Here is a 24,784-nt window from a genome sequence, read left to right on the forward strand (position 1 = left end):
GAGCACAGGCTGAAGCAGAGGATAGAAGTGCAGGCAGAAGCTTTACCATTACACCAGAAAACCATAGTGGAGCATAGACCAAAGACTAGCAATCTCTAGCAGGTGAAAAAGAAATTAGGACCCCCTACAATCCAGGAAGTTAGAGGTAAAGGCCTGATATATGGAAACACAAAAGCCCCTATCCCTGGAATCTACTGAAGCTGTAGAGACTACGCCAGAGATTGGACTGAATATTTTTTTTATTTTAACTGACTAGCCCCCAGGAATTAAAATGTTAGTATGTTTTACCTCGTCTAGTCGTCCAAATAAGACTGAGAATATTAACATTATGCCCTACCCCCTCCCCCAGGTAGTGAACATGAATTACCACACATGAAAGTTACTCCAAGCAAACAAGTAACCTACTGTAGGATAAGAACATTAATTATGACATAACGCAGGACTAGTTTCTACCTGTAGGATTAAGATCAATTACCTTAAGTTCCCTGAAAGAGTGCCAATTAATTGCCCTACACGAATGTTAGATCTAGTAATCAAGTAACTTAGAATTGGGAAATATTAAAAGCATAGTGTATATTAATTTCCTGGGGGGTCTTGTGACCGAAATACAGTGGCAATAGTGAATCATAATGGCAGTATAGCACACTACAAGGTGACAGGTTCCATTACGTGTCTTAGATAGGGCCATGATGGGAGAATACCGTATTAAGACCAGGTGTTCAGCTGGAAGTGAGCATTTGATTATGAACATTCAAAACGGGTGCCAAACTAACATGGATATCACTCATTTAATAGTGTACAAAGGAACAGGGAACCTATGAGGTAGAACTGGTGTGCTGTGAGATACGGACGGTACTGCTTATTCCACAAGCAGGAGTGCCGGAAAATAACTGCATCATTAATCTAGCTGGGAAATTATAGTTGTGTAAGAACAAGAGTGTTTTCAATCTAAATAATATGCAGCTGTTTGGAACCTTTTTGGAAAGATACGAACATTGAGTACTATTTTAATACTTCTAACAGGCAATTGGCAAACTAAGAATTTTTGTTCATTTTTCCAAATTTCTAGAATGGAACTTTTAGGGTCTTGGTTAAGTACCCCAGTATATTTGTATTAAACATGTTAAAGTATCCTAGACAGTTAGGCCTTCGAGAATACCACTTTGAAACCTTTTTCTTGAATTTTAAAAATGGCCCAAATAATCTAATACAATGTCCGAGACAAAGTGTACTAGCCAGGCGCACATTCTGTGCCCCTACAGGAAACTTGAGTAGGCCCAAGTTAAGGACCTCTGCAAAGCATTTACAGACCCTGCTTCCTGAGCATGATAGATCCATGGCAATGGAAGAAAGCCTTAATGATAGAGGAGGGAGATGGTGAGAATGAGGAGTTCTCGAATTTCCCTACTGGCAGCACATCCACTGAGTACTTCTGGTAGTATCCCACATGAAGTTGAGGGGGATCCTGAACTTCAGAAACTAGCTAGGAGAATAGCTCAGGAAGCTAAAGTCTTAGCAATGGAAAAAGAGCCAAGATTGGCCTAGCACCATTATCTGGTGGCAGCAAAGTTTTAAATACGGAGAGAGATGAAGCTTTTGACCCTAAAAGCTCAAAAGGGTTGTCCCCCCAAATATGTTGAGGGTGATGAGATCACCAAGTGGTTTACAGCCTTTAAGAGGGCTTGTAAGGAGAGGAAACTCAGCCAGAAGTATTGGGGTTCACTACTCTAGGAGCTGGTTTCAGGAAAGTGCAGAGATAAACTCCAGGCACTGAAAGAGGCAGCTGCTGAGATCTAGGACCTCATGAAAGACACCTTGGTTGAGGGCTTTGAACTCACCACTGAAGAGCACAGGATTAGGTTCAGGAAGACTAACAAAACCACAAGTCAGACCTCAGTAGATTTTGTTGACTTCTCAGTCAAAACACTAGGTGGCTGGTTAAAAGGTAACAAGGTGCTAGACTATGATAGACGTTCTAATCTTATTATGAAAGAGCATCTGTTAACTGGTTCCGAAACTTGCATCATTACTTTGTGGACCTAGGTCAAGTCTCCCCTCAAGAATTGGGCAGCAAGGCTGACCATTGGGTCAGGACTAGGGCGGTTTGAAGTCTCAAGGAAGGGGGGGGCCAAAAAGGTGATTGCTAGTCCCCTTTCCCCCAACCCCCCCCAATTGCCCCCCTCATCCCCCCTCCCATCCCCTGACCATTGGGTCAGGACTAGGGTTGTCTTGAAGTCTCAAGGAAGGGGGGTGCCCAAAAGAAGAAGATTGCTAATCCCCTTCCTTTCCCACCACCCTCAATGCCACCCATCCCCCCAATACCATCCCCCATGCCCCCCCCCCCAAACCCCCCAGATGAAAGAGTGGGCTAACTAAGAATAAAAACAGTCTTGTAAAGACCCTCAAAAAACCTGTACAGGAGAGTGGGTCCAGAGACAATACACAGATCCAGGGAGGGTACCAGGCTAAGAACTGGGATACCAAGATGGCTTGGTGTTTTAATTTCAAAGTCAATGGGCACCAAACTGAAGACCTCATCTGTCCCAAAAAGGCTTCCTCAAGTGATTCTGCCAGTTAACACGGTGGTGGGGAGTCTTCCGATGGGATCCTTATTTATCCTGACCAGACCAGATGGTGGGGTGGATGTAGCTTTCCTGGCTGTTTGGCCCAGTAATCTGGAGAAGTACAATCAACCTCATTTTAATGTTTAGAACGGAAGCAATGAGAGATACAGCTGCAAGTGTCACCATGATGACTAAAAAGCTGGTATCTTCAGAAAAGTCCCTAACTGGACAAATGTATCCAGTCACCAATGCGGATAACGGGACCAATGTTCATTCCAGGGATATGGTGTCATGGGAGGCGTTACTGGCCAAATGAAGGTAGTAGTGTCCTCTGCAATTCCTGTGGAATGTCTGCAAGGGAATGATCTGGAGACCTCAGTATGGGCTGAGGTACATCTAAGATCCCATGCAGTCATGCTGAGAATCCCTGAATGGGTGTGCGTAAAAACCCAAGCAAAGCACGGGGTGAAAAAGAGGAGTTGGAGTCTGGGATAATGGCCCAACCATCTAAAAGAAAAGGTAAGAAGTCTGAGAAGCCAGCTTCTGAACAGCCAGAAGCTCAGGTCCCCTCTCCTCTGGGGAAGACCTCTCCGTCCCAGAGGAAACTGAGCCCCAGGAACTTGAGCCTTAAACAGTATAGCTCCTATGAATAGGGGGACCCTCAAGGGAAAAGCAGTGCCAAGGACAGAGGTCCTGTCCTACTATTGAAAAACAGACAGCAAGCTGCTGACCAGGAAAAGGGGACGTATGTGGCTCCCACATGACCCATTAGGAGGAGGGACTCCTGCACAGAGGTCAGAGAACCAAAACCTGGGGCTACTAGGAGAGTGGTAGTGCCTCAGCAGTACAGAGTGTTTACTCTTATTGGCCCATAACATCCCTCTAGCTGGGCATATTGGCCAGAGCAAGACTGAGTAGGCTAGTCAGCCACTGCTACACGCCATACATGTTCCAAAAGGTGAAGGATTTGTGTAACTCCTTTGACACCTGCCCAAGTCATGCACCCTTAATTCCACTTTCACTGGTTAGGGTTCCCTTTGAAAGGGTGGGGGTTGACTCTGTTAGCCACCCTGGGCCCTCCAACAGGATCAGGAACAGATTCATACTGGTGGTAGTGGATCATGCTACCAGGTACCCTGAAGGTACACCCCCTCAGGACTGTCAAGGCCCCTGAAGTAGCCAGAGCCCAAGTATTTTTACAAGAGTGACTTTCCTTAACAAGCTGTCAGGCAGAGGTAGTAACTTAATGTCTGGCTACCTGAAGGCAATGTGGAATGAATGTGGTGTGACTTACAAATCCACTACCCCATATCACCTACAAACCAATGGTTTAGTTGAGATGGTCAACAAAACCATGAAAGTGACGAACATGGGACTCCCAGCAAAACTCGGGAGATGAGATGTCCTTTTGCCATGTGTGCTTTTTCACTTAGAGAAGTACCTAAGAAAGGAGTAGGGTTCAGTCCCTTTGAACTTCAGTTTGGCCATCTTGTAAGGGGACCACTGTCTAGTTAAGGAAGGCTAGTAGAGACCTCTCAAAGAGATTAAACAAAACATAGTTGTCTATGTACTCTGTCTACATTCAAGGATGGCAGAGTACGTCTGTAAAGCATCCAAAAACCTTGAACCCAGTCAAGAGCTCCAGAAGCATGGGTATGACAGAAAGGCTACACTGGTGGAGTTCCAACTAGGGCAGAGGGTATGGGATTTGGAGTCTTAGGCCATGTAGAGTGGTCCAGACTATCCTTAAAAGGAAAGGTGAGGTCACCTATCTGGTGTTAACCGCCTACAGCCTTTCTATGACAGGGCTGATGTGACTATGCTCATGGTCACTGATAAGGATCAGGAAGCAGAGAGCTAACCTCTCCTGGACCTCTTCTACAGCCCAAAAGATGGGTCAGTAAATGGAGTGGTCTTCTCAGACACGCTTTCTGCCAAACAGCAGGCTGCCTGCAGGCAAGTTCTGAAGCAGTATGCTGAGCTCTTATATATATATATATATATATTAAAAATTTATAAAGCGCACGTACGCCCGAGGGCTTCTTGGCGCTGGAAGATAAAAAACATAACAAGGGGTGAATCTGCCGAGAGCGTTATTTTAAGTATGCTTTTGTGAAAAGGTGGGTCTTGAATGCCTTTCTGAAGCTCTTTCTGAAGCTCTTCTCCCTAACCCCTGGTCAGACTACTTGGTGTACCCATAATGCGGACACTGGAGACAAGTCTCAAAAGAAGAAAAGAAAGGACTGTTTGATCAAGCTAAGGGGAGCATCAGACTGAACTGGGAAGCTCCAACAACCCAGACCCAAGTCAGGGCATTCATTGGCTTGACTGGGTACTACAGGAGGTTTGTGAAGGGGTATGGTATCATTGTGGTACCCCTCACAGAATGTACCTCCTAGAAGATGCCAATGAAGATAAACTGAACCGTGAGCTGTCAAAAGGCTTTCGACACCCTAAAAAAAGCAATGTGCTCAGCACCTATTTTTAAGACTCCAGATTATACAAAGAGGCTCACAGTGCAGACAGATGCCTCTTCACATGGGATTGGAGCAGTCCTTTCCCAGAACAATGATGATGATTGCCATGACCAACATGTTGATTTAATTAGAAGAAAGTTATTCCCAAGAGAGCAGTTTTAGGGTGCCATTGAGAGAGAAGCCTGTGCTGTGGTTTGGTCCCTGAAGAAGCTGAGACTCTACCTGTTTGGTACTCCCTTCCTTGTCCAAACCAACCATAGGCCTCTTAAATGGCTGATTCAAATAAAAGGTGAAAACTCCAACTGTTCAGGTAGTCAATCTCCCTACAGGAAATGGCCTTTACAATAGAGCACAGACCTGTGACTGAAAATCCCAGTGAAAATGGCCTTTCCAGGTTATGCCACTGAGATATTGAAGACTATTGGGAAAAGTTAGCCTCAAACTCATTTGTTTGGCGGGTGGAGGCGGGAGTTCAGGGATGTAGTAAAGAAACCCTTTTTGACACGGTCACCCGCACTTTTTCCTGGTATCCAGAAGTGCACTGGGTTCCTACTATCTAGTTACCCAGTGCCAGATCGCATTCCCTAAATTGCACAATTGTTCCCCCAATAGGCAATACCTTTAGCAACCCCTGTTAGCCCCCAAGTTAATGGTATACCAGGTACCTAGTGCAAGGAAGCTGTATTGTATTGTGCCACCCTTAAGGGACCTCTCAACACCAACATACAAACTGCCATTGCATACTGCGTGTCATGGTGCAGAGAGAAGTGAAGACACTAGATGGCACACCTCCTGTGTGCCAATTCTATAGACACTGCATGCAGCATATGTAAGCCACCCCTACAGCCTTAAGTCAGGGTGCACTATACTACGTGTGTGGACATATCTGCATGAGCAGACATTTCCTTTGATGTCTAAGTTTATTCTTAGATATTACAAGTGATTAGGAAAGCCATTTTGAGTACATGTTCTGGACACTTGTATTTCAAAGTTCACAAGCAACATGATGGCTTCAATGAAAGTAGAGATATTTGGTATCACACATCTCGTATTAATAAACCCACACTGATTCCAGCAATGGATTTATTGATACATACATCCATAGGGCACCTTAGAGGTGCCCCCTGAAAACCTACAGACTACTAGTATGTTGGATGTATGCCTTCCTGTCAGACAGGTTTTAACACCCTGTAGGTGAGAGCCTGTGCTCTGGGGGCAGAAACAATGCCTGATCTGCCCAGAGGTGTCGTCACCTCCTCCAAGCAGGATGGCTAACTGATCAGCATATCAAGGCAGGAGGCTTCAAAGGCATCTGCCACCTTTGATATGTGACCCAAGGCTTCCCCCAGACAGGGTAAATGCCACCCCACCACCGCGCCCATTTGGCACCAGAACAGGTGGGAAATTTAACTAGTCAGGAGGTGCGTCCCCCATCATGATAATTACATCCCCTCCTAGTTTCGGCAGAATTAGGCTCTCTGGGTTGGAATTATATCCACTGTTCACAGAAGTGGTCACAGAGGTTGTAGACATCCTAAAAGGTAAGTAGTCCATTGCTACTACCAGTCACGCCCCATAACACCCCTAAATTGAGTATTTAGGTGGCACCCCTGACACCAGGAACTTCGATTTCACAGATCCAGAAGATGACAGAGCAGCAATAACTTTAGACTGCTATGAGCATTTGGCAACAAAGCCTGCCTGCACCATTCTCAACAATCGTGACTAGTGACTCGTCCCACAACCGAAACATTTTCAAGAGCCCCGGGAGACTGCCAGCCCTTCGAAAACTGTTGGCAATCTCCATTTGAGTGGAGGAGCTACTCCCCTGCAGGCACCGAAAACAAAGTCAGACTTAGAGTTGCACTACCCGGCCAGCCTAATGCAGAAGCCTCCCAGGAAGAGGACAATGTGCTCATGAAGGTCAGATCTGTCTACCGCCAAGTGATAGGACACCAGGACCAACCAGAGTTGCACATGCCCAATACCTGGGATACCGGACACTTTTGAAGCTAGCAGAGCCAGTGAGACTCCAGTCTGAAATCCCACTGCACCGAGACAGAGCAGCCGTTGAGAGACATAAGACCTACAGAGTCCCACTTCCAGAGTGGCCCAGTTGTCTTGATTTTGCATCCTCAACCTGCAAGACAGACTACCTCAAGGCCCTAGGATGCACAGAATCCAGCCAACCTTTCCACTCTGCACCGAGCACCCCAGACCGGGTACAGACTGTGAGAAAATGCCCTCTTTATGCATGGTTGCCCCCACTTTGTGCTGAATTGTGGATGTGCTTTGACTGAGTGCCCTAGGCTCCTGCTAATCAGGAACCCAGGGCCCATGTTCTTTTCCTAAAACTGCATTGAAGCCTAAACCCAATTGGCATCTCGGGCCACAGTTCAGCCCCTGGTAAATGGTACCACAGGTACCCAGGGCACTGTGACCAGAGAAGGCCACTAAGGGCTGCAGCATCTATTGGGCCACCCTTAGAGGTCCTATCCCATCACACATACTGCCTTTGCAGGATGTGTATTTTGGTGCAGAACAAAGTGAAGAGCCGACATGGCACACATCCCTGTGTGCCATCCCTACAAACCACTGCCCTGATATAGATCAGTCACCCCTCTAGCTGGGTGCATTATACCAGTGGTGAGGGTACAGGTGCAGAAGCCCTCTACCCCTACAGTGTCTAAGTCCATTCTTAGACATTGTAAGTGCAGAGCTGCCATTAAGAGTATATGGTGCTGGGAGTTTGTCAAACTCCACAGCACCATAATGGCTACACTGAAAACTGAGAAATTTGGTATCAAACTTCTCCGCACAGTGAGCGGGGCAGAGTCGCGGACCAAGATGGCCGCGCGGAGTTAAAGCTCCGAATGGCGACCCGGCTATCTCGCATGAAACGGCAATAATTGTCCCCAGGAGGCATGCCATCAATTTAACATTGGAGGGAGCGTCAGAGGAGATCGTTGCGGTGACGAAAACTGCATGCAATTAACCTAAATCCACCTCTAGTGGGGACGGGGGGGGGGGGGAATATGGGGGTGGCCTGTGAAACCTCCGAGGCAGCCTGCTTGCAGCGTTCGACCTGCGGACGGAGAGTGAATGCTGACGGAGCCACTGAACCCCGCGATGAGGCGGATGCAGCGGTGAGAGTGGTACATCTTTTATTACCCCCCTCGGTAACACTCTGATCTGCCGCCGGGGAGTCCCTACTCCTGCTTTTCCAGCTGATGCGGGGGCCGCCTGGGCTCCTCCGGCGCTCCCGAAGGCACTCGGGGAGACAGGGTCCCCAAGGCAGCTGCCCAACTGTGCGCTAGTGCTCTGTGGAGGGGGTGCCAAAACTGCTGACACCACCTCAATCGTGAGCCCAAAAGTTGCAGTTCGGCACCACATACCGCCCACGAACAGGCAGCACTTCAGAGAGGGGAAACAATACCAACCTCACATTACACCAAATGGAGCACTGGTGAACCACTTCGTCCTCCTTATGAGATAATTGCACAGAGCCTAGCGGAACATTGTGTTGCTGTCCACTGCTGCACGAAGGCGCCTCTCTATCCCAGACTACTGGCCTGAACTTGCGGCATCAAGTAAGGCCCAGGTCCATTTCCTTTCATTTGTGGCCAGAGCCCTCAGCGACTACCAAGCTCCAGGGGAAGAGACCCACGGTCGGTTCACCTCTGCCCAGTCCCCACGACATAGTGGACTGAGATCCAGTCACAAGTTCACTGTTGTTGCCCTGCCCATGTCCCCCCTTCGCCTTCCTACCACAACTGCAGGGGAACTCGGTGCCAGATTCCTTTGGCTCTGGGGAGCTCTGGCATAGGCAAAAAGGACCCTAAACAAAGAGTACTAGCGTTTCCCCCCCACTGGTGAGAAAGTGCAAGATTACTCCTTCACAATGGCTGAAGGGGCCCAGGGCCCGGCAATGGGGCCAGGGGCGGACTCATCCTACACAGATCTGCTGACAGAACTCAGAGCTGGGCTCAAATCTATCGACAACAGATTTGATACGCTAGACAAGTGTCTAGACTCCCTTGGGGCTAAAGAACAAGTTACTTACCTTCGGTAACGCTTTTTCTGGTAGATACAATATCGGCCTGTGGATTCCTCACCTTGTGAATATCCCCCTTGCGTCAGCAACATTCGGAAATTCTTTTTTAGCCTCGCGCCGACATGGACTCGGACGTCATAGAGACACGACATCGCTCGCGACTCCGCTGACGTCACCGACGCCTACAATAGGCCCACGCCGGCGTGATGACATCAGTTCCGCCCTTTTTTCCGTGCCATCGAGGCACACGGACGGACCAATGACAGTAGATATATACAAAGTATACACAGTATACAATAGTCAAGGCAAAACACACAGTGTAAAGCAAATGCAGGAAAGCAATACATTTCCTTGACAACAAAATAAATCTACATTACAGTACAATAACTCTGGCATAGAAGAGTGGACAACGGGGAGGCGGGTGGGTCAGTGAGGAATCCACAGGCAGATATTGTATCTACCAGAAAAAGCGTTACCGAAGGTAAGTAACTTGTTCTTCTGATAGATACATCTGCCGTGTGGATTCCTCACCTTGTGAATAGAGTCCCACAGCAGTCCCCACTCCCGGAGGAGGGTGTCCACTCTTCTAAACCAGGAAATCCTGAAGGACAGAGCGCGCAAAGTGGCCGTCCCTCCTGACTTCGGTATCCAAGCAGTAATGCTTCGCGAAAGTGTGGAGGGAAGACCAAGTTGCCACTCTACAAATATCTTCAACAGGCACACCTCTAGCCAACGCAGAGGTCGAAGACTTAGCTCTTGTAGAATGAGCCCTTATACCCTCTGGAGGTTCCTTACCGGCCAAAGAGTAGCAGATCTTAATGCAGAGAACGATCCATCTTGATAGGGTTCTTTTATGGACCGCTCTTCCCTTCTTGCAACCAGCAAACCCAACGAAAAGCTGGTCCTCCAAACGAAAATCCTTGGATCTGTCCAAGTAAAAGGAAACTGCCCTCTTATGGTCCAGGCGGTGCAGTCTCTCTTCCTCCTTAGAAGGGTGAAGGGGGGAGGATAAAAGGAAGGTAGGGTAATGGACTGACTCAAATGAAAGGGAGTCACCACCTTAGGCAGAAAAGCAGCCCTGGTCCTGAGAACCATTCTATCAGCATGAATGGACAGGAAAGGGGGCTTAAAGCTCAGAGCTTGAAGCTCACTTACCCTCCTTGCCGAGGTTATTGCAACGAGGAAGACTGTTTTAAAAGTAAGAAGCCTCATGGGACATTTGTGAAGAGGCTCAAACTGAGCACCCATCAGAAAGGTTAAAACAAGATTTAAATCCCACTGAGGCACAATAAAAGGTGAAGGAGGGAACTTAATTGTGAGGCCTTCAAAAATCTCAAGACCAAGGGAGTCTTAAAAAGAGACGGCTGGTCAGGCAAGCCGAGAAAAGCTGACAGCGCTGAAAGGTAGCCCTTCACAGTTGCAACAGCAAGCCCCTGCTGCGCCAGAGAAAGAGGAAACAGTAGTATATCAGATAAATGGGCTCTCACAGGGTCAATGGACTTCTCCCTACACCACTCAACAAATTTCGACCATCTATAAGAATAGATGGACTTAGTGGAGTCACGCCTGGCGGATAAGATGACATCCACAACGTCAGGCGGGTGGGAAAAGGAATTCAGGTTGCCCCGCTCAATCTCCAGGCATGAAGGTGTAATGTCTGGAGGTGGGGGTGTAGAACCTGCCCCTCCATCTGAGAGAGGTCTGCCCTGAGAGGGAGACGGAGCGGCCGGTGAGAGGAGAGGGAGAAGATCTGAATACCACACCCTTCTTGGCCAATCCGGGGCGACCAATATAACTTGGGCCCGGTCTTGGCGAATCTTCCTCAGAACCCGAGGAATCAAGGGTATGGGAGGAAACGCGTAAAGGAGCTGACCGCCCCAGCTCAACTGAAATGCGTCCCCCAAGGCTCCTTGCATCGGATACTGGAGACTGCAGAATGACGGGCAGTGAGCATTCTCGCGAGTGGCAAACAGGTCCACCGAGGAGTCCCCCACATTTCAAAGATGCTGTGAACCACCTCCGGATGAAGCCTCCACTCGTGGTCGGCAGAGAACTGCCGACAGACTGTCTGCCCGAACGTTCAGAACCCCGGCCAGATGATTTGCCATCAGACAAATCTGATGGTCCCGAACCCAGGACCAGAGACGCGATCCCACTCCTCCCTGTTTGTTGATGTACCACATCGCGGTCGTGTTGTCCGTCAGGACTTGAACTGACTGACCGCGAAGGGAAGGGAGGAAGGCCTTGAGCGCTAAACGAATCGCCCGCAATTCTAGAAGGTTGAAGTGAAGCAACCTTTCCTCTGGAGACCAAAGACCCTTGACCTCCAGATCCCCCAGATGAGCACCCCACCCTAGAGTGGATGCATCCGAAATCACCGTGGCCACCGGAGGAGGCAGATGAAAAGGCTTCCCCTGAGACAGGTTGCCTTCCACGCCCCACCAAGACCAATCCGCTGCAGTTTCTCTGGAGATCTTCACCGACTCCCTGAGATCTCCGTAGTGCTGATACCACTGCCTGCGGAGGCACCACTGGAGTGCCCTCATGTGCCAGCGTGCATGGTTGACCAGGAGAATGCAAGAAGCCATCAGACCGAGCAGGCGAAGGATCTTCAGGACCGGAACAACCGCTCCATTGTAGAATAAAGGAATCATTTCCTGTATGTCGCGAATGCTTTGAGGTGGAGGGAATGCACGACATACAGTTGTGTCCAGTACCGCACCTATGAACAGGTTGCGCTGGGAGGGCACCAGGTGAGATTTGGGTACATTTATCGAAAAACCCAACCTGTACAACAACTGGGTTGTCCCCTGCAGATGATGAAGCACAATCTCCGACGACTCCGCTTTGATCAGCCAGTCGTCCAGATAGGGGAATACAGGAATCCCCGATCTTCTGAGACGCGCCGCCACCACTGCCATCACCTTGGTGAAGACTCGAGGCGCAGTAGTAAGTCCAAACGGAAGGACCGCAAACTGATAGTGCTGCGATCCCACCGTAAAACGGAGATACTTCCTGTGAGACTTCAGGATGGGGATGTGGAAATACGCATCCTGCAAGTCTAGCGACACCATCCAGTCTTCTTCCAGCAGAGCCTGAAGAACCTGTGCAAGGGTGAGCATCTTGAATTTCTCCTGCTTCAGGTAAAAATTCAAGATCCTGAGATCCAGGATAGGACGAAGCCTGCCATCCTTCTTGGGAATCAGGAAATACCGGGAGTAGCATCCCTGTCACCTTTCCCGCTCTGGGACCACCTCTATCGCACCTTTCCTCAATAGAGTTTGGACTTCCTCCTGAAGGAGAAACAGATGTTCCTCTGAGCAATACCCTTGGCAAGGAGGGTAATTGGGAGGGAATTCCCGAAAGGGAAGGGCATACCCATTTTCTACGAGACTGAGAACCCAAAGATCTGATGTAACCGATTCCCAATCTCGTAGAAAGTGGGTAAGCCGGCCCCCCACTGGGCCTACATGATCCTGAATGGCGGATCTAGGGCTGCTTTTCTGTGGCTGGGGAGTTGGTGGAGGTAGAGGAGGAATTGGGCTGACGCCCGAGGACGTGCTCTCTGCTTCCCCCTGTATGATCTATACAGGGTATTCTGCTGCTGCCCTTGTCTATATGTACGAAAGGAGCAGCCAAAACCTCTAAATTTCCTTGTCGCAGAGCCTCTGACCTGAAGAGGAAGAGATCTAGCCGTCGCCCTGCTGTCCTTGAATCTTTCCAAGGCCGCATCTGCTTTTCTCCCAAAGAGCCCCTCACCATCGAAAGGCAAATCCAATAAAGCAGACTGCACATCAGTTGAAAAATCGGATGACTTCAACCAGGCTGAACGCCTAGTGGCAACCGTTGTGCCCATGATCCTCGCCACAGAATCCGCAGTATCAAGCCCGCTTTGGATGACTTGACGGGCAGCAGCTTGAGAATCAGACAAGGCTTCCTCAAAGTCTTTTCTGCTATCCTCTGGAACCTTAGGGATCAATGAGCGCATAGAGTCCATTAGAGCATGAATGTATCTACCCATAAGGCAAGTGGCATTAGTAGATTTCAGTGCCATATTAGCCGAAGAAAGTCTTTTTAGCTGTTTGGTCCTGTTTCTTGGCCTCTTTGTCGCCAGGCACCTGCAGAAAAGCCCCAATCGATTTTTTAGAACATGCAGCCTGAATCACCAAGCTCTCAGGAGAAGGGTGTGATGACAAGAATGCAGGGTCCTCAGGAGCCACCCTATATCTCCTAGCCACGTTCTTGAAAACTGCAGGAGCAGAGAAAGGCTTTTTCCACACCTCCATAATGGGTTCCTTTAAGGCTTCATTAAATGGAAGCAAAGGCTCCACTGCCTGACTAGGAGAATGAAGAACCTCAGTCAGTAAATTCGACAGTAGGCAAAGACAAACCCAAAAGTCCAGCTGCCTTCTTCATAACATGATACGGTTGAACATCCCTGGAGGGAGTATCAGATCCCGAAGGCAAAGACCACTCCAGGGAAAACTCGAGACCACTTGCCTCTGCCAGGTCGTCGAAACTGCCACCATCCAACTCGCCTTCCTCCATGTCAGAAGAAGACTCATCAACCCTCTGTTGTTCAAGCAGACGTTGAGCTTCTCTTCGAGACCTGAATTTGACTCGAAGTGCAGCCGAATCCAAAGCCGAATCAGACGGCGCCGGAGCCGACTTCGGAACCGAATCCGAGGGCTTGGAAGGAGGATCCATAGACTTGCTTGGAGCCGGTGACGTCGGAGCCGGAGTCGTCGACTTCGGGCGGGCCGGCGTCGATACCGGCGTCGACCCTGGTGGAGCTTGGTACTGCCACAGCGGAGTCGGGGTTGGCATGAACGGCATGAATGGTGCCGGAGCATATGAGTGAGGAACACCCAAATTAAAGGACATAGGACCCATGGGACCCGAAGGCGCACCAGATGGGAACCATGATCTTGAGAAAACACCATACATCGCGTTTAAAAACGCGGAAGGGTCCTGACCTGGTGTCGGGAATGGTGGATGCTCAGGTTGACTTCGAGGAAGGTTTGAATCTGTCTCTTCAACAGGATTCGAAGACTCCCCCCTCAACAGGAACTCCATCGGCGTCATCCGGAGTCGGAGAATGAGCCGGAGACTGAGCCGGAGTCGGATCCGGAACCGGAGTCGGAGAACGGGCCACCGACTCCGAAGGCGAAGCCTCACCTTCATGATCCGACACATGTGGAGGAATCACCTTCGACTTCACCCTCCTGGGAGACCTTGATCTTGAACCAGACTTATCCCCTGAATGATGACGGGACTCATGCCTCCTCTTATGTTTTTTCCGAGAACCGGAAGCATGGTCAGACGAGGACTTCAAGGCCGACGCCTCACGAGACCTCGACCTGGATCTCTACTTCGATCTCTTCGAGCGCTTCGAAGACTTTCTAACCTTACTTGCTTTAAGCTTGGCCACCAGGAGTTTTGATTCCCGCTCTCGAAGAGCCTTCGGATTCATCTTCTGGCACGATGAACAACCTTCAACGTCGTGATCCGAGCTCAAACACCATATGCAGTCTTGGTGAGGGTCCGTAACGGACATCATCTTCCCACATTCTCCACAAGGCTTAAACCCTGTCTTCTTTGTCGACATGACAAACGAGCAAAAAGGTCAGAGAAAGGAGAATCGAGGAAACAAAGTAATAGGATACTAGAAGCTACAGAGTAACCCGTTAAACCGTTAGCGTCGACGACACGGAAAAAAGGGAACTGATGTCATCACGCCGGCGTGGGCCTATTGTAGGCGTCGGTGACGTCAGCGGAGTCGCGAGCGATATCGTGTCTCTATGACGTCCGAGTCCACGTCGGCGCGAGGCTACAAAAGAATTTCCGAATGTTGCTGACGCAAGGGGGATATTCACAAGGTGAGGAATCCACACAGCAGATGTATCTATCAGAATTGGACATTCATGAAAACAGGCTGGGCACGGCAGAGGGGCGTATCTCGGACCGTGAAGGCAGAGCCACTCAATCCACGAAGAGCTTGGACCCCATGGAAAAGATATTGAAGGATATCGCTATTAAGAATGAGGATTTGAAAGCGCGCAGTTGCCGCAATAACATCCATATTATTGGGGTTTAAGGGTCAACAAACACTGGCAAATGGACACTTTTGTGGAATCACTGTTGATTGACTTATTCGGCAAGGATGCGTTCACCCCTGGCTTCGTGGTGGAACAAGCACATTGAGCACTGGGCCCGGGTCCTAATCCTGGATGCCCGCCCCTTCCAATTATTGCACTAATAATGAACTTTCAGGATCGGAACGTGACTACGCTTGGCCAGAGAGCGAGGGAACATTTCTTGGCAGGGCTCCACTGTCTTTTTTTCCCCCGGACTTCACCCTTATGGTTCAGGAGGCCCGCCCAAGATCACTGGAGTCAAAGCAGCATTGAGAAACTTAGGCCTCAGGTATGAAATGCTGTACCCAGCGCAACTGCGGGTAGATGTGAATGGGCGTCCCCGATTCTTTGATAGTCCCGCAGAAGCACAAGCGTTTTGAAAAACCTACAAAAACTCTGAAATTCAGAGGCTGATGCTGGCAGTGACGCATCCCCTCACCACAGTGGCTCTGCAGTTAGGTTTACTCCCTAGAGAAAAAGTTCAACACTATCATTTTGTATTCTTCCTGCCTCTGCCTTACACTAATTACGATGCCATGTTCTGTTTTGTATGGATAGGAAAATGGCGATAACATGACTTGTGGTATACTTTTTTATATTGATATGATGCTGGGGGTCCATTGGAACATTGCCACCCCCCTAGGTGCGTGGCACTATGTTGCATTTTCTGATTATAATGCATCAGTCCTCTACTTTCTTTCTGAATTGGGATGTTATTGGGATGCACTGTGAAATTGGTTAATTGGGAATCGCCTTACGTACATGGACGTGAGGTTGGGAGGGGGCCTGGGTTTGTTCACGATCTGTTATTTCATTACTAGCTTCCACAATGACATTTCAGCTGACGCACATCTCGCTCCACACTTCACTGATATGCCACACTGCGGATATGACGGACCTCCCTGATTTAGCTGCCTACTCGAAGCGGTCTCTCTTAACTTGGAATGTCAAGGGACTTCATAACTTAGAAAACTTAAAAAGGTGCTCCATTATCTACAGAGGTATAAAGTGGACATAGCGTTTTTGCAAAAAACACATCTCCCCCAACCTGACTACACACTTTGTGTCTGGCTGGGGTGCACAGATTTTTTTCAAACTACAGCACATATGCTCGGGCACAGCGATTTTGGTACACAAGAGGCTGCCGTTCTCTCTGACCTCATGTCATTTGGTCCGAGAAGGCAGATACACAATAGTAGTGGGGAGGCTGATGGGGCAAACTGTCACACTTGTTTGTGTATACACACCAAATGTAAACAGCCCTGACTTCTTTCCAGACCTCGATGCTTCGCTTTTACACACAGGCACAGGCAATATGATACTGGGTGGGGATTTAAATTTATTGTTGGACCACGCAATAGACTCTGCTGCGGCTGACTCTGAACCCAGATCGCGTCGGGAATTGCTGGACATATGTAAAACCTTTTTCCTTGCTGATATCTGGAGGGTCCGGAACCCAACAGACCCTGGGTGCACGCACTATTCAGCACAACACGATACCTGGACCAGTATAGATTTTTGGTTGCTCACCCTGAATTCACACATGGTGTATTGAAATGACAGTACTTACCAGCACATACTCTGACCATGCACCTGTCTTGTTACAACTACGTGTACCCAGACCGGAGGGACACGAACGTCAATGGTGATTCCCGGGTAGGGTGCTTATTGATGTATTTGATGCAGAATTGAGGGAAGCCATCGAGGATTATTTTGAATTAAATATGGGATCGGTGGACACATGGGCCTCACTATGGGAGGCTTTCAAGGCCTATATGAGGGGCATCATTATCTCGAAGCATGCAGGTGTCCTGAAAGATTTGAGAACCACACTTGCCAATATAGAGCAGCAATTGCACTGGAAGCAGCAATGATCCATTACTCAGATGCGGCTGAGGAAGAGACACGCCAGCAGGAGCTATAAGAATTTCGTCAGGCCGCAGAAAGAGACTCACTTTCTTAGCAAATACGGGGAAGCCCGTAAATACGGTGAAGGGGAAAGTACGGGACGCAATCTAGCGCGTTTGCTGAGACCCCCTTATTCCAAGGCCTATATCACATCCATTTGCTCTGATGAAGGGGATAACTTGACGGAAACATCAGAAATCAGAGATGCGTTCCTAGCATATTTTGAACGGCTGTATACCTCCAGGCTAAAACACACCGCCGCAGCATGTGACGCTTAATTTGCTGAAATTAGGATGGTCTACGTGGATAAATATATGCAAGATTTCCTAGCGGAACCCTTCTCGAAGGATGAAACAATTGACGCAATCAGTGCTCTGAGGGGCTATTCTGCTCTGAGCCTTGACACTTTCACCGGGAATTTTTATAAACAATATAAGGATATCTTGGCTCCCAAATTCCTATAGGTGTATCATGAATCACTTTAGCGGAATCAGCTACCTCCCACCTTGAGGGAAGCGGTGATCATTTTATTGCCAAAACCCGTTAAAGATCCCCAGCAATGTGGGTCGTACTCACTTCTGTCGTCGTTCAATTTTGTTAATAAAATTTTTGCGAAAACAATTTCAACTCGTCTGGCTTTATTATTGGACAAAATAATATCCCTGGTTCACTCTGGGTTTGTCCCTCACAGATCTACCTCATTAAATCTGCGCACTCTCTTCGCAGTCTTACACCGCATAAATCTGACTACTCCAGCAGCAGGAGTGCTGCCTGATGCAGAAAAGGCATTAGACTCTGGAGTGGCCATTTATCTGGACGGTTATGCATAGGTTGGGAATGCCCTTTGGATTTGTTAATCTCACGGGGTTGCTGTACTCTGTGCCCACTGCCAGACTGTGGCTAAAAAGCACACTTTCCTGCTCCTTTACACTATCCCGAGGCACGAGGCAGGGCTGCCCCTTGTCTACATTACTATTTATTTTAGCAATGGGCCTGCATATTAGACACTTTAGGACCGCCGTCTGCACAGAGGGATCCAATTTAATACTGGTCCACTTTTGGTGTCCCTGTATGCAGATCTTCTCTTTTTGTATGTCAGGGAGTCTCGTGATAATTTAGACCCCCTAATAAGAGAAATCACATGTTTGGCTGCTTCTCGGGTCTGGGTATAAATTGGCAAAAATCAGTGATATTTCCCCTTACTGCCGGCACCGTCCGATGGGACTGAATTCCTGCTTATCTGGTGTACCGATTCCATCAAATATTTGGGGATACACATACACCTAAACTCCTCTGAGATTGTTGCGAAACTATGGAACAGCAGTAGACAACTTGGAACTCCAAGTAGACAGGTGGCTGAGGCTCCCACTCAACAGTGGGTCAAGTGGTATTGATCTGATTCTGCCGGATACATTGAACACTGTGTTGCCATCTTTATTCCCCCGTGACCCACTTGACATCCAGACAGTCTCTACCACCAGCTGGGCCTGGCAAAAACAGGCCAGAGTGCTGGGTTAGTCAATTATATATTCTCCTACTTTGGCGCTTCCAAACCCGCAATGAATCCCAATCATTGGTGAGGGAGTGGTGCGGCTCACTCTTTCCGGGGTTTGATGTGAAAAAAATTGGGGACCTATACACTGAGGGGAAGGCTTTCTCAACCTTGGATGAGAACAAATTCCCAGAAGCCTCCTTTATGGATAAATGTGTTATCACCACACTGCGAGCAGCCTTACGGGCCAAAGTTTCAGGCTTCCATATTGAACCAGACCCTTTCATCCCATTATCCACGGTTATCGATAGCACTAAAGGGGACCACCTGGTTTCGAAGTTATATAGGGCATGTTCGGAAATAATCCCAGTCCACGATGCCAAAATACTGACTGCCTGGGAGGCAGATTTGGGGCACCCCATATCTGATGAGCAGTGGGCAGCATGCTGTCTGCAGACGAAAGAGGGGTCATTAAATAGCCGCCACAAGATCATACATTTTAAATTCCTACATAGAATTTACATTACACCAAAGAAGCCACATAAAATAGATCAAGATAGACCTCACGTTGCCTTAAATGCAAGGCCCCACATGTGGACTTTGCACATCTATCCTGGACTTGCCCCCAGGTTTGCAAAATCTGGATGGACTTCTTTCATACACTGGGGGATATGCTTGGATTCGATATAGACCCAGCCATGGCCCTGCTGGGATATGCGACTAATATCCCCAAGAAGGTCAGGAAGTTCACAGCCTTGGGGTTATTGCTGGAGAAGCGAGAGATTGCTCTTAATGGAGGAGGGTGGCACCGCAGTGTAAATACTGGATGCATAGCTTGGCTTTTTGCAACATCAACTACTATTTGTATGCTATGACGCTGCCCAGTACTTCTCGGCCGCGTGACATTTGGGGCCCTTTTAAAAGTTACACGACTACTTCACAGCCACAATCTTCTCCACAAGCTACCTCTGGCCTAGAGCCTGCTGGTATTGGTTAATGCTGGCCGATCAGTAATGTCAATGTTATTTATTCCTGCATGTTCTTTTTAATGCTTTCCATATTACACCTCTGAAGAGGGGAAAGGACTGGTGGTGTGACAATCAGTGGACATTACATTGGACTGTCGAAATGTAAGCTGAATATTTTGTTATACGGAGCATGTACAGTAGAGTGGGGACATATGATACGGTTATTAAACATCAATTGTAATAGAACAGATGTTGCAAATATACTGTAATGAAGCTGAAAATGAATGTATTTCTCCAAAAATGCCAGTGTGGGATTTAATTAAAAAAACACACAGAGGGCATCTTACAGGTGCCCCCTGAAAACCAACCTACCACTAGTGTCCAGACTGTCTGCTTTAAGCTGCTACCACCAGACATGTTTCTGGACCCCTGTGTCGAGAGCCTGCTGCTTTCTGGGGCCTAAAACAATGCACATTCTCGGATGAGGCGCCAAGACTCCTCCCCCAGGATGGTCAGGGTTCACAAAGGGGAAGCTTCAAAGGCTTGCCGCCTCTGAGCTTCCCCAGGCCAATTGCTGCTCTCAGCAACTGGTCCCCACTGGTTCTGACCCCCACTTTGGGCGGGAGAACTGGCGGGAAAAACAAGTGACGAGAGGTGTGCCCACCTCTGCTAACTCCATCCCTCAGATGGGGGAGGAGAGTTGAAGCACAACTTAGTCCATCTTCCAGAACGGAACGGACGGGACTCAGCCAGCCAGGGATAGGCTCATGCCCCCTCCCACTGAAGGGTGGCACATTAGGGGGTGTACCCACCCCAGGGATGGGACCCATTGGTCCCTACCTTTTACCTACTTGTTAACATCACTAAATATAGTATTTCGGGGCACCACTGAACCTTGCTTCCTTAGACATGAAGAAGGACCGAACAGCCGTGCAGAAGCTAACAAGAGGAAGACGCCCTCTGACTAGGCCGCAGTCCTACCGGCCTGTCTCCACCTTGAACCTGCGCCAGCGAAATCCTGGTGTGTCCTGCAGCCAGACACCTCAAAAACCCCGGAGGACCTGCCTACCTTCAACCTCAAAGACTTTGTCTCCGGTGAACACCAGATTTGCTCAACTGCAACCTCTGGCCCAGGCCGTAAAACCGCACCACTCTGCACCCGCAGTCCACAGCTTGAGCTCGAGTGGCCAAACACCAACAGAAGGTCCCCCCGGCGATCTTGGACCGAGATCCGGTGACTCCTGACATGCCTCAAGCCTCCAGCCGACACCTGCAGTTTAAATCCAGAAGGTCCCCCGAACGGCGACCAGGAGCTGGTAAGAAGATCCGACCCCACGGGCTTGGGTGGCCAAACTGACAGTGCCTAACCAACTCCCAACTTATTTCTTCAAGTGGTGGTCGCACCCAGAAGACCTTAGTCCCAGAGCCTGCAGTGCTTTTGCAAACCGGAGACTCCCCATGGAAACTACAGAGCTTCTGATGCCAAAACAGCACTCTGCACCCAGCCGCCCCAGTGCCACTGAGGGTGCAACTTTTGTGCTGGCCTGAACCCCTATTTGCCCAGAACTTACATCCAGGAGCTTAGCTCCCACAATCTAGTGGCCTGCTTGTCAGGATCCACCAAAATATGGCCACCTATTCCCCTTTGGATAACCCCAGGCCCCAGCACTCTGCCTCTCTAGTGCTGCAGAGGGTGTAACTAGAGTGCATCCTTGACCCTGGGGGACCCCTGAGTCTACCCCCAGAAACTCAACTCCCACTGCCAAATAATTACCTCAAAACCGATAACACTATTTTCCTCTATAGGATAACATTGACTATTTTTCTGTGAAAAGTTCCCAAGTGTGGAGTTTGAAAACCTAAAGAAATTCTTTAAATTTGTAGTGTTTAACAAAAAAAATGTATTACAGGTTTACAGGAAATCACGGATAACAGTTTTGATAGATTTCATGAAGGAGTACCAGATTAGTCATTTCACATTTATGGGCCTCATTCATTACATTTGCTGGAAAATGAACTCCCATAGAGAAAATAGCATAAACAAAGTTAGCCAGTGAATGGCAGTTTGGGTTTCTAGAACTTCCACCACAGCTGCACATGCAGGATTATACCACTTTCTGCAATAAAGGTGTCGTAGAACAACATTCCAAGGCATCAAACTTACCTCTTTCATCTTGGCTTCAATGGTGCAAATATAAAACCAGAGGAGTGCTTGTGCCTTGTCGTCCATCAGCTGGTCTGCGTTTTCAGGAATTGCATGCACAGTTTCCAAGAGGCGCAGAGCCTCTTGCACAGAATCCAGAGCTGTGCTATCCAACAAAAGCAAACAGGATACACATTAGGAACAGCATACCAGATTAGAAGCACTGTTTGTCAGAGGAGGAGGCTAGACTTTGCATAGCACACAATTGTGAGGGTCTGCTGAAAAAATACTGCATTATGGAAAAGATTCTCCTAAAGTACAGGGCTTAGACCAAATCAATGGTCATTGTATCGTTTAAAATGGGAAAACATATTCCAGGGAGAATAGAGAGTTCCAACAAGAGGTCCTTGAACATGCATTTTAACAATTCCTATATGCGGAAAACTGGAGTTTCATTTGAGGGGGTTAAGTACACACCTCTGGTATTAACCACAATCCTTGTGGGTTGAACCCTTAAAGTCACTTAATTTACCTGGGCTCATCCCCCAGTAGCTATGGCGCAGAGACATGGAGGCAATGTGTAAAGTATATCTCAAAACTAAATAAATAGAGTAAAATGTAATAAACAAAACCACAACAATGACAAAAAACCAATAAAGTGAAGAGTAGATACATTTTTTAAGTGTTAAGTAAAGATACAGCCAAGAACAAAGTGCAAATAATAGCCAAAGGTCAAAGTAGAACAAAACTTAGGTATAATTTGATGTTCACCATGATGGCGCAGGGGTCAGATACACTAACCAGGATTGTCCAGATCAGAGATTTTACCTTTTGACTTCAGTCCTTTTAAGTCCCAATCCACCATCGGACTACAATTCTAAAGCATCTCAGGGGAGGCTTATAGGATAGTTTTATTTGATTCAGTTCTCTTGCGAGAACAACAAGTGTATAAACAATAAAATTTACAATTTTTGCTAATAAAATTATCACGTTAATATAATTTAAAAAAAAAGACTTAAAAAAGTTACATATGTTAATGCAGACGAATTCATTGGGTGGAGTTTTGAAGAGAAATCAACATTTAGACCGAATTTATATTACATTTTGTTTTGATCGGAATGTTATATCTGTTTCTGGCTGCTACCACGATCTCATTTGGGCATGCAAATAGAACATCTCAGGGGAGGCATTTACATACTCATAGTGACCAAAGCCACAGCAGGGTTGAGTCCAGGCCCCGTTGTCACTGGTTAGATGGACACTTGCTTATTGTGTCCCTGTAGATTTAACAGAAGGTCTGCCTTATGCCCCATGGAGTCCAATTTGTCATGAGTACAAGAGGGAGAGCAGGTTTAGTCTTCAAGACCCTTCGCTGGACTCAAACAGCACGTTCAGTTCCCTGCTTTTTTCCTGCTGGTCCAAGAGTGTTCTGAAGCGTGTGCCAGGAGGTGCCACATTCGTTCCAGCACAAACCAGTGAGTAGGAATGACCCCTGGGATGCCCTAACATGGGGTGAAGGTTCCCAAAGCTAACCTCACACACTTTGGGAATTTTCAAGGTGGACAAAGTTTTCGGCCACACTAAACCTGGGTTCTGCAGGCTAGTAGTATGTGTGGGGAGGGTACTATGGTACTTCTCGTGTCCTAGCACATCACACACTAAAATCCAGTTTTAGGCAGTCCCTGTCTCACCCCCACCCCCTCCACCAAAATCCGAGGCAGAAATCTGGTAAAATCAAAGCTGAGCTTTCAGGAACCAGGCAGTGGATACACACAAAGTGCTCTGTTCCCCTCCTTGGAAGCGTGCTCCAAATGTCATGAGAAGCCCCAGCCCACCCGTTAAGTAGGAAGTGACATTCAAGCATGACTTGACACTAGGATCCTTCCAGTCCGCCGTGCACATTCTAGTCAGATTCAGTGAGGGTCAGCCTATTGTTGTGCTTCTGGGAGCATGTTCACACTCACTCACGAATATTTAAAAGCGAATTATGGCTGGCTGAAGTGGGAGAAGAAAACGCAGATTTAACTTCCATGGCTGCCAGGGCAAAGTTTATGTCAACTTTCCGTAATATTTAGAACAAATCAGACTTCATCAGTGAATTTGATTTTTAACACTATTAAAAAAATATATATATTATTTTTCTAGCTAGTCTTATTCCTGATACACAGGATTAGTATGTAATATTTCATCCCAGTGTTTTCCTATAGAACAGTCAAATTTGCTACAGTGAATATAGCTTTGAGGGCATTTTTACTGCCTGATCTCCTGGGTATCGTAGCACTACATCGCTGACTGCTGTTTGTGCTTTTAAAAGTATTCATAGCGATCTACCACTCGCTTTGCATTGCTAGACTTTACAAATGGTTTGTGCTTTAAAATGTTTCATAGCGCTCTATTGCTCGCATTGGAATCAGTGCCTGATTGTGTCGATGCCACTGCCCATTGCGACGTAACATTGTGGCCCAATCTCACCCTGTTTGGCTTTGTTGTTGTTGTACCATTTTGTTGTTGTGCCGTCCCAGCCAGTCTCTCCACCCCGCTCCCGCCTCCCAGCTGCTCCTCCCTCCCACTGATAGTATAGTTGAATCCCGTTCTTGTGCAGCGCTGAGACCGTCCTGTCCCGTGCAGAAGCGGTCGCTCCTCTCACCCCCTGATCTCCTGGGTATCGTAGCGCTACATCACTGACTGCTGTTTGTGCTTTTAAAAGTATTCATAGCGATCTATCACTCGCTTTGCATTGCTCAACTTACAAATTGTTTGTGCTCTAAATTACTCATAGCGCTCTAATCACTCGCATTGCGTTGCTCAACTTCACAAATTGTTTGCGCTTTAAAAATTCATAGCGCACTATGGCTCGCAACGGAATCAGTGCCTGATTGTGTCGGTGCCACTGCCCATTGCAACGTTACACATTGTGCCCCAATCTCACCCTGTTTGGCTTTGTTGCCGCCATTTTGTTGTTGTGCCGTCCCAGCCCGTCTCTCCACCCCGCTCCCGCCTCCCAGCTGCTCCTCCCTCGCTCCGCCCCCTCTCCACTATCT

At 48.1% G+C, this 24,784-nt stretch overlaps 1 protein-coding gene across 1 annotated transcript in view; it reads right to left on the minus strand.

Annotated features, from left to right (window-relative positions):
- Positions 1-24,784, minus strand: part of ESPL1 (extra spindle pole bodies like 1, separase) — a 600,179-nt gene that overhangs the window by 516,052 nt on the left and 59,343 nt on the right. Inside the window, exon 9 of the mRNA XM_086929411.1 lies at positions 21,765-21,909. Within this exon, the coding sequence (XP_086785537.1) occupies positions 21,765-21,909 (145 nt within the window). The remainder of the gene's footprint in view (positions 1-21,764; positions 21,910-24,784) is intronic.

Source organism: Lissotriton vulgaris, chromosome 1_1 (genome assembly GCF_964263255.1).
Source record: "Lissotriton vulgaris chromosome 1_1, aLisVul1.2, whole genome shotgun sequence".
In the NCBI taxonomy this organism is placed as follows: domain Eukaryota; kingdom Metazoa; phylum Chordata; class Amphibia; order Caudata; family Salamandridae; genus Lissotriton; species Lissotriton vulgaris.